The sequence below is a fragment of the Oncorhynchus mykiss genome, chromosome 12 (genome assembly GCF_057628025.1).
Source record: "Oncorhynchus mykiss isolate SJ-2025 chromosome 12, ASM5762802v1, whole genome shotgun sequence".
Classification (NCBI taxonomy): domain Eukaryota; kingdom Metazoa; phylum Chordata; class Actinopteri; order Salmoniformes; family Salmonidae; genus Oncorhynchus; species Oncorhynchus mykiss.
The window spans coordinates 62,630,788-62,646,110 of record NC_143033.1 but is presented as its reverse complement, the minus strand read 5'-3'; the positions used below and the strand labels follow the sequence as shown (position 1 = coordinate 62,646,110).

The following is a 15,323-nucleotide window of genomic DNA, read 5'->3' as shown; positions in this document are numbered from 1 at the left end:
GACCACGTTGACTTTCAATGTAGCAACTGCTTGCTTGCGGAGGACTACAGGAGCGAAGTAACTACTCTTAGTAAGCAAAAAGAAAACCTACATAAGCTACTGGGGAACCCACGCCCACCTACTTTTTATTTTTCTTCCACCCAAATAGCCGGAAGCCGCACTGGTCTGGTGGAAGTTTCATCACCGTATCGGCTCTCCACAGCCGACTGGCCGGTGCTAGGCAGGCTTCTCCCCCTTCCCTGGAGAACGGAGCTGATCTCGACCCAACCAACCAGTCACGGAGGTACGTCACTCGCCGTGTAAGTCGAAGAAGATGTCCTCTGGCAACGGGGGTCTCCATGGAGATGTTGAGCCCGGAACTGACAAAGACCAGAAACAGCTTTCAACCTGGATCCAGAGGTTGTGGCGCCTTCGTCAGTGGTGGCTTCCCAATCAAGATCGGATCCGGAGGTACCTGCGTCTTCGGCTCTGTCTCCCTCTCCGGTGGCTTCTACCTCGGGTTCAAATCCTCACCAGACCATGAGGCTGCCTGAGAGACCGGCCCATTCAACATCACCAGCTGTCATCACGGAAAGAGATCAGGATGCCTTGTGAGGATCAGGCGACGAGTCGCTAATCTGTACTTGACTTCCATTCTGCTAGCTAACGTTCAATCGCTGGAAAATAAATGGGACGAACTGAAAGCACGTATATCCTAGCAACAGGACATGAAAAACTGTAATATCTTGTTTCACTGAGTCGTGGCTGAACGACAACATTGAGAATATACAGCTGACGGGTTATACACTCTATCGGCAGGAGAGAACAGCAGCCTCTGGTAAGACACGCGGCAGGGGCCTATTCATATATGTAAACAGCTGGTGGACGATATCTAAGGAAGTCTCAAGATTTGCTCATCTGAGGTAGAGTATCTCATGATAAGCTGTAGACCACACTATCTACCTTGAGGGTTTATCTGTATTTTTCTTAGCTGTCTACATACCACCACAGACCGAGGCTGGCACGAAAACTGCACTCAATGAGCTGTATTCCGCCATAAGCAAACAGGAAAACGCTCATCCAGAGGCGGCGCTCTTAGTGGCCGGGGACTTTAATGCAGGGAAACTTAAATCAGTTTTACCTCGTTTCTATCAGCATGTTAAATGTGCAACCAGAGGGAAAAAATTCTAGACCACCTTTACTCCACACACAAATACGCGTACAAAGCTCTCCCTCGCCCTCCATTTGGTAAATCTGACCATAGTTCTATTCTCCTGATTCCTACTTACAAGCAACAAATTTAAGCGGTTAGAACCAGTGACTCGGTCTATAAAAAAATGGTCAGATGAAGCAGATGCTAAACTACAGGACTGTTTTGCTAGCACAGACTGGAATATGTTCCGGGATTATTCCGATGGCATTGAGGAGTACACCACATCAGTCACTGGCTCAATAAGTGCATCGAGGACATCATCCCCACAGTGACTGTAAGTACATACCCCAACCAGAAGCCATGGATTACAGGTAACATTCACACTGAGCTAAAGGGTAGAGCTGCCACTTTCAAGGAGTGGGGCTCTAACCCGGAAACTTATAAGAAATCCCGCTATGCCCTGCGACGAACTATCAAACGTCAATACAGGGCTAAGATTGAATCATTCTACACATCATACTACGCTAGTTGGATGTGGCAGGGCTTGCAAACTATTACAGACTACAAAGGGAAGCACACCGCACCAACAGATCCTGGACTTCCTGACGGGCTGCCCCCAGGTGGTAAGGGTAGGTAACAACACATCCGCCACGCTGATCCTCAACATGGGGGACCCTCTGGGGTGCGTGCTTTGTCCCCTTGTGTACTTGCTGTTCACTCATGACTGCACCAAGAAAGTTGTGAAGAGGGCACGACAAAACCTATGCCCCCTCAGGAGACTGAAACGATTTGGCATGGGTCCTCAGATCCTCACAAGGTTTACCTCGTTTCTATCAGCATGTTAAATGTGCAACCAGAGGGAAAAAATTCTAGACCACCTTTACTCCACACACAAATACGCGTACAAAGCTCTCCCTCGCCATCGAGAGCATCCTGACGGGTTGCATCACTGCCTGTTATGGCAATTGTTCGACCTCCGACTGCAAGGCACTACAGAGTGTAGTGTGTATGCCCAGTACATCACTGTGGCCAAGCTTCCTGACACCCAGGACATCTTTACCAGGCGGTGTCAGAGGAAGTACCTAAAAATTGTCAAAGACTCCAGCCATAGACTGTTCTCTCTGCTACCGCACTGCAAGCAGTACCGGAGCACCAAGTCTAGGTCCAAGAGGCTTCTAAACAGCTTCTATCCCCAAGCCATAAGACTCCTGAACAGCTAATCAAATGGCTACCCAGACTATCTGCATTGCCCCCTCCCTCTCCCTCTATGTTGCTGCTACTCTGATATTATCTATGCATAGCCAATTTAATAACTCTACCTACATGCACATAATTACCTCGACACCGGTGCCCCCGCAAATTGACACATTGACTCTGTACCGGTACCCCCTGTCTATATCCCCGCTATTGTTATTTACTGCTGCTCTTTATTTATTTTTTATTTTTTCTTACTTATTACCTTTATTTAACTAGGCAACTCAGTTAAGAACAAATTCTTATTTTCAATGAAGGTCTAGGAACAGTGGGTTAACTGCCTGTTCAGGGGCAGAACGACAGATTTGTACTTTGTCAGCTCGGGGATTTGAACTTACAACCTTTCGGTTACTAGTCTAACGCTCTAACCACTAGGCTTCCCTGCCACCCCTAATCTTATCTCTTACTTTTTTTCATGTATTTTCTTAAAACTGCATAGTTTGTTCAGGGCTTGTAAGTTAGCATATCACTCATTTGATGATTTCATTCCTGTGCTGTTTGTAACAACCCTGGCAGTTGACTGATAACCTGAACAAGGTTGCAGGCACTAGATACAGTTTGAAGCCTTTTATTGAGTGTGCAGCTTGATGAAAGCCGGACAATATTTAAAATCACCCAGAAAATATACCTCTGTTTATATCTCATACGTTATCCAGATACGGACTGTTTGCACTTGGTCGTCTATAGCAGCTTCCCACCCAAATGGGCTTTAGGTGAGGCAGACGAACCTGTAGCCATCATAGTTCAACTGTATTTAACATGAGATCATGAGGGGCACTCAGATCAAAACTGCCATCGATACGGCTCTGGCCCCCTTCTCTGCCGTCCTGGATGGTGTCCGAGCCGCTGCGGATGAACATGGGCGCCAACTTGACAGCTTTGAACTAGACCTGTATGAATACAGATTAAAACGGTCACCTGTCTGAGCTCCGAAAACCAAAAGCTGATTGACAAGACAGATAACCTGGAATCCCATTCTCACCGTTGCAATCTTTGGGTTGTTGGTATACCAGAGAAACTACTCAGTTAAGTTCATGTCAGACTTCTTTGCGGAGGTGCTAGGTCCGGCCATCATTCCCTCACCCCCGAAGCTGGACCGAGCCCACCACATTGGCCCATCCCCAGCGGGAGGAGACGACAACTCCAAGTCTAGAGTGTTTATCGTCCGTTTTCAGTACTACCGTGACAAGGAACGTATCCTTCAGAGGCAAGGCAGAGACCAGCTACACTTCTGCGGACACAAGGTGTTCATCTTTCCTGGCCTCAACACGAGTGTCACTAAGAAAAGAGCTAAATTCCTCAATGTGAAACGCAACCTTCATGAAAAGAATGTGCAATTCTCACTCCGCTTCCCTGCTCGTCTCCAAGTTGAACATGCCAGGGGGAAGCTACAGTTTGACTCCCACGAGGATGCCCAGAGTTGGTTCGACAGTCACTTCTGAGCCGTATCTTGAATCTATGACCTACTCTTTTGCCAGGTAGCATGCATAGCCTAGCCTACCCTCCAAGTCGAAAGTGTGTTTAGATTTTTACGGCAGGGCCTTTTTCCCCACGTTGCCATTCCTTTTTTACTCTGCAGAAACACTACATAACTATGATAAAAATGACTAACATGTTTGGGAGGTCCTTTTTTATTTGGCTAGATGGCTAGCGTAGTAATGCATGGCTAAAATTCCAGGCTTTTGCAGAGCTTTCCTTTTTTTGATTTTTGATTTAGATACTCACTGAAGGACTTTAAACCACTTTATTACACCCAATTGATCATTCGTACATGTACAGACACTCAGCCCCTTTTCTTTGTTGTAACAGGGTAACATACTGCGGGACACTTATTTTGCCATCCTTAACACACATTGTACATGTTGCACTGATTGAAGACTCCCTGACTCAGCACCGTTCCGTTTTACTGTTATGGGGTTTTTGTTATCTGTTGACCTACTTTACCGTTTTGTGAATGCCTTTTTAAATATATTTCACAACTCACTACTATGGAGCCTCTCCGCATTTGGATAGGAAGGTTTTCTGTTTATATGCACCGAAGCTGCGCAAACTTCAATCTGCTGTCTCAATTCGCTGGGGAAGGAGACTTTGGGTTTGGGTGGGAGGGGAGGGTGAGTGACCTTTTTTGGTCCTATTTGTATTTTTTATAATTTTTTTTGTGCTTTTTTCATCAGTTTTCTCTTATCTTTGCAAATGCTTGGTCTGTTTTCACACCTTTTGTTTCACTCATATTGTGGATGGCTAACAATGCTAATAATAGTCATATTGAAATAGGCAGGCCTAATCCTATGAAGTGTTTATCTTGGAATAATAAAACAATGAATTATCGAGGTCTAGGGTCTTCTCCCATTTGAAAAGCTAAAAGCAGATGTGGTATTTTTACATGAGACCCATATACGAATTAAAGATCACTCAAGGCTCAAAACTCCAGGTTCAGTCAGGTTTTCACGTGGTAGCTACTATGAACATGGCAACGGGGCAAGTCGTCTGCTTGCACACCAATTAAAATGCAGTGCTGCATCCCGTCTGATTCCCCAAATTAAAGATTCCTCTCATAGCATGATTTCTGACCCTACGGGGATCAATGACACGTTCAAGTCTTTCTATTCCTCCCTGTATAGATCATCAGATACTGCCAATATGACTACATTTTTGGGTGAACTGGAGACTCCCACAGTTGAGGCTGAAACTGCAGATGATCTTGATTCTCATCTCATCCTTGAAGAAGTTATTCAGTATATCAAGTCAATGCAGAGCAGCAAAACTCCAGGGCCTGATGGGTTTCCAACTGAGTTATTTAAGAAATTCCAAATTCCCAATCGATTCAGCAGCGCTATAGCTCCAGCAGTCAGACTTGGATTTTCAGCTTAGCCGCTCTGGTTTCAAATATCTTGGAGTGAATGTAACTCGTTCATTACATCCCCACCTTACACAAATTAAAACTGATTTTCAGAGATGGGGTAGCTTACCACTATCACTTATAGGAAGGATTAATGCTGTAAAAATGAACAGTTTACCCAAGTTCCGTGATCTATTTTCAATCTAGGTCGTCATTATAAATAATAATTTGTCCTTAACTGACTTGCCTAGTTAAATAAAAGGTTAAATAAAAAAATGTTAAATACATTTTTAAAAAGATGAACCTATTGTTTTTAGCAAAGTGCTTTTTAAAGTCAATCAAATCAGGCTGCTACCACGTTTTTCTGTGGAGGAAAGGTACCCAGAGTCAGTAGATCTTTACTTCAGAGATGCAAGTTTAGTGGAGGGCTTGCACTACCCAACTTTTTATACTATTACTGGGCAGACAACTTTCAGAAATTGCCATTCTGGTTACATACTCCAGGTGCCACCTAGAGGCACATTCTTGTATTTCTGCTTCTCTTCCTGCTTTACTCTGCTCCTCTCCCAGCATCCCCCTCTCGCTATACTGGCAATCCTGTAGTGCTTTCCACACTTTTACCACACTTTCCACACCAGTTTTGAAGGCATTTTAAATTATCCTCTGTATCTACTATGGGTCCTATTGATAAGAATCACTTATTCCCTAATATATAATGCTTTCTCTTACTGGACAAGGAAAGACTTATATGTAGAATATATGGATTTTTTTCTAGTTATCCCACCGTGCCCTCTAAATACTCTTTGCATCCATCACACTTTTTCTGTTACCTTCAAATTAGGCATTGTGTCTCCTCCCAATTGTCTGGCTTCCCTGCTCCACGTCCTTGCTAACCCTGGGATGGCATATTGACTCTATTACCTCGAGAGAAAGCAGTCATTTCTCTAATCAATCTGTGTATTATGTCATTGGACAAACATTCCACCAACAAAACTAAATCTGCTTGGGAACGGGAAATGGGTGTTGAATTTACACGAGTGTTGGGATGAGGCGATTGATAAAGTACAATCCAGATTGTCTGAAATATATCAGAATGTAAATGATGAGTGTGATAGATGTCATGTCTCACCATGTGACCTTAGTCACATATTCATTTAATGCTCTAAACTACACAATTACTGGGATTCTATTTTTAAAATGGTGTTTGAAATTAACCTGCAGCCATGTCCCTTGATAGCTGTTTTGGTATTCCAGAATACTTGTTCTCCTTGGACCCCAAACATGCTGATGTTGCTGCTTTTACATCCTTATTAGCTCGACAGATTTATTTTCCAGTGGAAGTCTGCTCAGCAGCCCCCCTCTACTTCTCAATGGCTAAATTATGTAATGTTCTTCCTAAAGCTTGAGAAAATTAAGTATTCTCTTAGGTGTTCCACTGATACATTTGTTAGAAAATGGCAATATCATACTTCAATTGCTTGCAGAGGCTCCCCTCTGATGAGATGCTTTAAGGTTTCCCAGTAGGTATTTCCAGTGGTCATTACATAATAGGTACACTCATCAATATAATGCTATCCAGTCCAAGCAAGTTTGTCTAAGGTTTACTAATAATTGATTTACTTATTTATTTATGTTGCTCCACTTTTTTGGATGTGTTGTGTGGAGGGAGGAAGGAAGGTTGGGATGGGATAGGGTCAAATCTTTATACATACATTGACAGTGTTGGCCGTCATTGTAAATTAGAATTTGTTCTTAACTGACTTGTCTAGTTAAATAAATGTTGAAAAAATAAAAATACATTGATGTATATTTTGTAAAACTTGAAAAAATATATATACCATTTAAAAAAAAATTAATGTGCACATGATGTCATGTACTGTCATGTTGTGTCTTGTCTCTGTCCTTTCCCTTCACCCTGTCTCCCTCTGCTGGTCGTTGTTAGGTTACCTTTCCACCCCCTCTTTCCCCCAGCTGTGCCTTGTCTCCTCCTAACCACCTCGTCACCCCTTTTCCCACCTGTTCCCTTTTTCCCTCTGATTAGTCCCCTATATCTCTCTCTGTTTTTGTTCCTGTCCTTGTCGGATTCTTGTTTGTTGTGTTTCATGCCTGAACCAGACTGTCGTCATGTTTGCTGTAACCTTGTCTTGTCCTGTCGGAATCTGCCGGTCCGTCTGAGCCTACCTATGTTTGGTAATTAAAGAAGCTCTGTTTAAGTTAATTCGCTTTTGGGTCCTCATTCACGCACCGTAACACATGATACCCCATAATGACAAAGCGAAAACAGGTGACAGAGCTCTAGAGTTCCTCTGTGGAGATGGGACAACCATCTCTGCAGCACTCCACCAATTAGGCCTTTCACTCCACCAATCAGTGGCCAGATGGAAGCCAGTCTTCAGTAAAAGCACATAACAGCACGCTTGGAGTTTGCAAAAAGGCACCTAAATCATCTCAGACCATGAGAAACAAGATTCTCTGGTCTGATGAAACCAAGATTGAACGCTTTGGCCTGAATGCCAAGCGTCACATCTGGAGGAAGCCTGGCACCATCCCTACGGTGAAGCATGGTGGTGGCAGCATCATGCTGTTGAGATGTTTTTCAGTGGCAGGGGCTGGGAGACTAGTCAGGATTGAGGGGAAAGATGAACGGAGCAAAATACGGAGAGATCCTTGATGAAAACCTGCTCCACAGCGCTCAGGACTCAGACTGGGTGTAAGGTTCACCTTCCAACAGGACAACTCTAAGCACACAGCCAAGACAACGCAGGAGTGGCTTCGGAACAAGTCTCTGAATGTCCTTGAGTGGCCCAGCCAGAGCCCGGACTTGAACCCAATCGAACAACTCTGGAGAGACCGGAAAATAGCTGTGCAGCAATGCTCCCCATCCAACCTGACAGAGTTTGAGAGGATCTGCAGAGAAGAATGGGAGAAACTCCAAATACAGTTGTGCCAAACTTGCTGCGTCATACCCAAGAAAGCTTGAGGCTATAACAGCTGCCAAAAGTGCTTCAACAAAGTACTGAGTAAAGGGTCTAAATACTTATGTAAATATGATATCACTTTTTTTTATATAATATATTTGCAAACATTTCTAGAAATCTCTTTTTGCTTTGTCATTACGGGGTATTGTGTGTAGATAATGGAAAAAAAACAATTTAATACATTTTCGAGGCTGTAACGTAACAAAATGTGGAAATGGCAAGGGGTCTGAATACTTTCCGAATGCACTGTCGATACACTGAACAAAAATATAAACGCAACATGCAACAATTTGAATGCTTTTACTGAGTTACAGTTCATTTAAGGAAATCAGTCAATTGAAATAAATTCCTTAGGCCCCAATCTATGTATAACACATGACTGGGATTACAGATCCCAGTCATGACTGGGATGACTGGGATTGTGATCAGTATCTAATGTGACCACCATTTGCCTCATGCAGTCTCCTTCGCATTGAGTTGATCAGGAGGTTGATTGTGGCTTGTAGAATGTTGTCCCACTCATCTTCAATGACTGTGCGAAGTTGCTGGATATTGGCAGGAACTGGAACACTGTCGTACACATATATCCAGAGCATCCCAAACATGCTCAATGGGTGACATGTTTAGTTAGTATGCAGGCCATGGAAGATCTGGAACATGTTTAGCTTGCAGGAATTATGTACAGATCCTTGCGACATGGGACCTTGCATTATCATGCTGAAATATGAGGTTGTGGCGGCGGATGAATGGCACGACAATAGGCCTCAGGATCTTGTCACAGTATCTCTGTGCATTCAAATTGCCAATCGATAAAATGCAATTGTGTTTGTTGGCCATAGCTCATGCCTGCCCATACTATAACCCCACCGCCACCATGTTGACATCAGCAAACCACTCGCCCACACGGCGCCATACACGTGGTTTGCGGTTGTGACGTTGGGAGCGGCTTATGGTACAGAAATTAACCTTATTCTCTGCCAATAGCTCTTTTGGACATTCTTGCAGTCAGCATGCCAATTGCACACTCCCTCAGAACTTCAGAAATCTGTAGCATTGTGTTGTGTGGCAAACTGCACATTTTAGAGTGGCCTTTTATTGTCCCCAGCACAAGGTGCACAGCGTTGCTGCGCAGCTATTTTCAGGTCTCTCCAGAGATGTTCGATCAGGTTCAAGTCCAAATTTACGTACACATGGTCTGTGGCACCTTGTGCTGTATAATCAGCTTCTTGACATGTCACACCTTTCACGTGAATGGATTATCTTGGCAAAGAAGAAATGATCAACAACAGGGATGTCAACAAATTTGTACACACAATTTGAGAGAAAGAAGCTTTGTGTGCGTATGAAACATTTCTGGTATTTTTCATTTCTGCTCATGAAACATGGGACCAACACTTTACATGTTTTGTTTATTTTTTTGGCAGGGGTGGCTTCACTCGAGGTCTCAACTTACTGTTGAGAGTTAGAATTGTGGAATACACAAGGTGCAATTTCAAAATATGGTTTTGCATCAGCAGTTTTCTCATGTAATGTCAGTCACTGAAGGTCACTCATGTCAGCTAACATTTTTTTTATTGTAAGTTAGTTTTGTGGTCAGGTATCTAAACTTCTAGTAATAATGGTTGAAATGTTATCAATGCCCACGTTGATAACAAATCACTTAGTCAGATATCATATTTAAAAAATGCTAACATTTCTCCACAACCTATGGCAAAATGAGTAGAATTGCATGAAGTGATTTATAAGATGTATACATTTTCTCAACACCCCATGGCAAAATGTGTAGAATTGCAGGAAATGAACTGTAAAACTTAATTTCACTTAGGGCCCCAAAAGGACTGCATGTGTGGGTATTTTGTGGCCCCCACCCCCATCAAAGTTACTCATACCTGGTTTAAACACGCACAGTTTTGTCATGAGTGTGCTGATTGGTCCGCATCGTGGCCCCCACCTACCCTACACCACTGATGCCATCGTGATTCTATTTAAGCAGTTGGTTTAGGTATATTTGAAAAGGGTTTTACAAATAAAAATATAGTATTACTGTTATTGTTATTATTAATGAGTAGTAGCATTTGAATGAATATCAGTACTGATATAATAATCTAAAACTGCTACTGGTGAGCTATGCTACCTGTATCAACTGGGGGGTGGCCCAGGTACTCCTTACTCAGAAGGGCTGCATGGATCAGCTTGCCCAATGGATGGGGACCAGGACTTGCTGTGGGAGGAGCCTCAGGGTCAGGGGTCACAAAGCTCAAGCCTAAGAGGAAAGAGATATATAATGACTTGGGAAAAAAATTGACTTCAGAGGAAATGGAGGAATTTAAACTATTAATTTTTTTAATTCAAAAAACATCTGTCACAAGAAACATTTCTGCATCTCTCTCTCTCTCTCTCTCTCTCACACACTTGTGCTGAGCGATTGGAGCTTTGAGGTCATTTCGATTACTAAAAATAAATCACAATTTTGATAATTTTTTTAAACATTAAATGGTGTAACACAGTAAATCAATTAATAAAAGTCCCAGGATGGTAGGGACTGCCCATGACTGTTCATCACTTAAATATTAACCATCAGCTATTCACATTACTTTAATAAAATATTTAAGTTGTTGTGTATATTACATTTGATTTAGTTGATGACTTATTTAATTCCAAGTCATCATCTCATCTTTATAGAGCTGCTGGCCATGCTGTCTGACAGTCAATATTTTAGTGGTTTTTCAAAGTAAATTAGCCATATTTTATGACTGCTGAATGCCAACTATCAATCACTTAGATCCATATACGGTATTTTCAAGTAGAGATACCTCGCAAATAAACTGCTCTCTACGTATCCCCTCTTGATTGTGCATTCTTCTCTCTTAAGTAGCAGGCGTAAAAGATACAAAGACTGGACAAGTTTAGCCGCGCAATGGATTATGATTATTGTAGTTAATTATCACATTTTCTACAGTAAACTATATATATAGAACATGTTCTATATAGAATAGAACATTGGCCTGTTGGAAACTACAACTCCCAAGCACAGTTAGGGCATATGATCTGATTTATCTCTAGAGAAACTGCAGAAAAATAACCAACATTAATCGCTCAGCACTATCTCTCTCACACACACACACACACACACACACACACACACACACACACACACACACACACACACACACACACACACACACACACACACACACACACACACACACACACACACACTACCTGTAGTTAGGTGGAGGATGGTGACAGATAGTGTCACAGCAAGAACTGTAGACACCATGGTTTAGTATCAGAACAGCCTGACAGAGATGGGAGGGAAACAGAAGTGGGGAGGGAAAGAGATTGTAAGGAAGGAAAGAAGAGCAGATACAACCTAAATGATTCCTTACTGCAGTATTGTACTTTATCAATCAGAACAACAGCACCAGCAACTACACTGATCATATATTAAAAACCTAAGCTTTAGAGCAGGGGTGTCAACATACGGAGGGGGTCCAATCCGGCTCGCAGGTGAAGTAAAAATATTTCAACAGGCAAGAAATGTAACCAATTTCAGTGCAGCCCTTCGGACCTCATCGAAGACCGAACGAGGCCCCCATCAGAGCAAAATGAGTTTGACACCCCTGTTTTAGAGAGACAGATATTCAAATGTGCAGTCTGTGTGGTCATTTACATTTTTGATTCGTAAAGAATATCACATACAAATGAGCTTAGCCTAACTGTCTTACTCCATCATAAGCCAAAGGTTATATTGCTCCCTCCATTGTTTACAAACAATAAACAAACAAGGTATAGCTTCAAAATGTTTAAACATGTTTACTTATTTTATTTCACTTTATTTAACTAGGCAAGTAAATTAAGAACAAATTCTACATTTACAAAATGTGTATTAGGGAGGGTTACATTTCCCCAACCCATCCATCCCTAATGTACAAACCCCTCTCAAATTCAAAGATAAATTAATGTAATCCAGGTGATAGTTTAAAACATGTATTTACATTTGTTCATGCTATTGTTTATGTAAACAATGGGGTAAAGTAACCTTATTTTAGGTTATGATAGGCTAGGCTAAGCTTGCTCCCGAGTGGCACAGCGGTCTAAGGTACTGCATCTCAATGCTATATGCAACAGTACAGACACCCTGGTCCGAATCCAGGCTGTATCACAACCGGCCGTGATTGGCAGTCCCATAGGACGGCGCACAATTGGCCCATCGTCGTCCGGGTTTGGCTGGTGTAGGCGTCACTGTATATAAGAATTGTGCTAAGCTTAAGAGACATATAAATTCTATCAATGGGTATATCAAGCATTTCAATGTCATTGAACATATCCCCATATCCCATTTTGTATCTTTAAACCTACAATAAAAGTGCCTTGGTAAAGGTAAAATTGCTCAAAACGTGATATTATCAGCAGTGCAGCATTATCAATGGTGCTTTTTAGTGTTGTCTTCCACCAATGTCTAATCATATAAATCTATCTCACAATATAAGATAAAGAGGAAAAGGCTAACACATTTCAGATTGTGAACACGTATTTACATTATGCGGGTCCTAAGGCCCAAGGGGGTTTCGATCCGTGGTCGTACGACATGCCTTCTGTGCTGTCACGGTCACTCAGATCTAAAATACTGTAATAGAGATCATATATCTGTATAGCTACATTAAACTAAACATGATAGGCCCCATAGAATAGGCCTATCATGTTAAGTTATGCATCGCAGGAGAATGTTTAATTCCTTCATGCTTTCAATGGCGTTCCGTTTTCTTTTTCAAAATATCCACCAAATCATTCTATTTGCCCGATAACCACTCTCACCGGACGGCTATAAAAAATGAATAGGCCTAATTTGTATTTGCGTCAGAGAAAATCAGGAATATTTTTTGTTTGGTTTAAGATTTCAATGCAGGTAGCGTGTGTTGTGCAATGTGATGGATTAGAAAAAGAGACCTGCGCTTATTATTAGGCCTATGCGTAATAGTTAGCAGCGAGGGAAGCATACGTACCTGGAAAATCACGTCCTGATCTATTCCCTTATTATTATGCGCTTCTCTTACACACCGGAATTCGCGTTTCAGTCAAAAATCGGGCTATTGTTGGTTGAGCTACGTTCTCTTTTACAGCGTTCCTTCGAGTCCCTTACGTAAAATACCAGCGCTGATGCTGCACATAAAATGTTTAAATTATAATTTGCTCCCACACAGCCCTGCTCTTTGTGTGAGTATGCAGGGGGCTTTGTGACTACACCCCTCTAATATCCTAATCACTACCATTGATCTTCCCAAATATGTGTAAAGGTATCCTGCTGTCTTCTGACTCCGCTCCCCCCTTTCTCGTTGATGGTATGTCTATACGCCTCTCTCTTATTTCTAGGCCCTGGAGCGAGCGGATGGGTGGAACGCTGGCAGCTGGTTCTACCTGTATGGTTGAAGCGTTGGTGTGTGTGAGGGCATTTAAATCGGGAGTCATAGCTCACAGATGCGCCCTGGTGGATGTTCGCAGATCTGCATGAACTTGGTTCTCTTGGCGAAGAGCTGTACACCAACAGTGCCGAAACAGCAACACACATCTAAAAGCCCAGGCTAGAGATTGGATAGCATGCAACATTTAAACTAAGATTGCCTATACCAAGCTAATTAGAATACAAAAATATATTTCACTTCAATTGACCAGACGATAAATAAATAAGTCTAAAATAATTTACCCTTCGGTATTTTCCGTAAAGGAGGACATTATACTCTGGCGCTTTGCGGAAACATCGAATGCGGAACAAATTGTATCGAGTTGCACCGGCGCAGCCCATCAAGACAGATAGACAGTGAAGCACAGAAAAAAAGAGGGACAGTGGTGAGTCATTAGGCTACAATTAAAATGTATTAGGATCCCCGCATGCACGCATAATAGATACCTTTTAAATGATAGCCTAGAAATTAACTTATATATTTAGATGTCGACTATTGTCAGAATAAATAGCCTAGGCTACTCAATGCTTTGTCCACCCCCTCTCTATATTTGGACATTATCCCGGGAACGCTTACAATGATTGTCATCGACAAAACTACAAGTGAAAGGCTGTGATGGAAGTATCTGCGCAGTTGTGCTATGTTGTCAATATGTTTACTCAAATGTGCGCTGACGATGATACCTTGTTAATGCACCGGAGGGGACAGTTCTAGGGTGTGCTTTTTGTGTAAGCCAAAAAAGACCGGGATACTGAATCTAATAGGCCTATGTATTTGGATGTGTGCAAGATTGTAAACTCATTTTAGACAAATTATAATATGATTCCTCAACTGCTATTTTTCCCCCTTTATTTTATCAGGGCGTCATACTGAGACCTATTTTACAGATGAGCCCTAATTTACATAAATTGTAGAAAATACACATATCAAAATATAAATACGAAATGCAAGCCGAAAGTAAAAAACGGTCATAAAAAACAAACACATTCATAAGTAACAAGGTCCTCAATCAGCTTTATGAATTGCCATAGAGGCACCAGAACATCATATTTAAGAAAATGTTGAAGATCTGTGGAACAATAAGGTGCAAGAACACTAAAGGAAACCAAAGGAACTTCCAGAGTTCTCCATCCCTGAGACCACTTATTAGAAGGCATGCTATGGTGGCAGATTGAGAGGAGGACATGTTCTGAGCTAAACTGACCAAAACACACTCCCAACAACACATAAAAACTATGGGCTGTTTAGGTGAGAGCTGATGCCATCTTGTGATAAACAGTGCTCACTTTGTCAAAGGCAGGGGCACAAAATATTTTGCTTGTACATTCCCAGCAAAGGTTTGGACACACCTACTTATTCCATGGTTTTTCGTTTTTTTTAAAAATATTTTCTACATTAGCCACCCTTTGCCTTGATGACAGCTTTGCACACTCTTGGCATTCTCTCAACCAGCTTCATGAGAAAGTCACCTGGAATGCATTTCAATTAACAGGTGTGTTGTTAAAAGTTAATTTCTGGAATTTCTTTCATTCTGAATTTGTTTGAGGCAATCAGTTGGGTTGTGACAAGGTAGGGGTGGTATACAGTCTTTTACCAAATAGGGCTATCTTCACAAAGCAACTGATTGGCTCAAACGCATTAAGAAGGAAAGCAATTCC

The 15,323-nt window shown here is 42.0% G+C and overlaps 2 protein-coding genes across 6 annotated transcripts in view; one reads left to right on the top strand and one right to left on the bottom strand.

Moving 5' to 3' along the window:
- The window catches only part of sez6l2 (seizure related 6 homolog (mouse)-like 2), a 109,306-nt gene that overhangs the window by 52,064 nt on the left and 41,919 nt on the right, over positions 1–15,323 (bottom strand). For 2 of the 5 annotated variants that reach the window (XM_036937900.2, XM_036937902.2), the window contains exons 2-3: positions 11,426–11,502; positions 10,338–10,466 (exon numbers count right to left, since the gene is read on the bottom strand). In XM_036937900.2, the coding sequence (XP_036793795.1) occupies positions 10,338–10,466; positions 11,426–11,483 (187 nt within the window). In that variant the 5' untranslated portion in view covers positions 11,484–11,502. Of the gene's footprint in view, positions 1–10,337; positions 10,467–11,425; positions 11,503–13,209; positions 14,031–15,323 lie in introns of those variants that run through there. The other 3 variants (XM_036937903.2, XM_021624314.3, XM_036937904.2) reach the window with 3 other exon arrangements.
- The window catches only part of asphd1 (aspartate beta-hydroxylase domain containing 1), a 65,286-nt gene continuing 63,718 nt past the window's right edge, over positions 13,756–15,323 (top strand). Inside the window, exon 1 of the mRNA XM_021624315.3 lies at positions 13,756–14,050. The gene's annotated coding sequence lies outside the window, so the exon portion shown is untranslated. The remainder of the gene's footprint in view (positions 14,051–15,323) is intronic.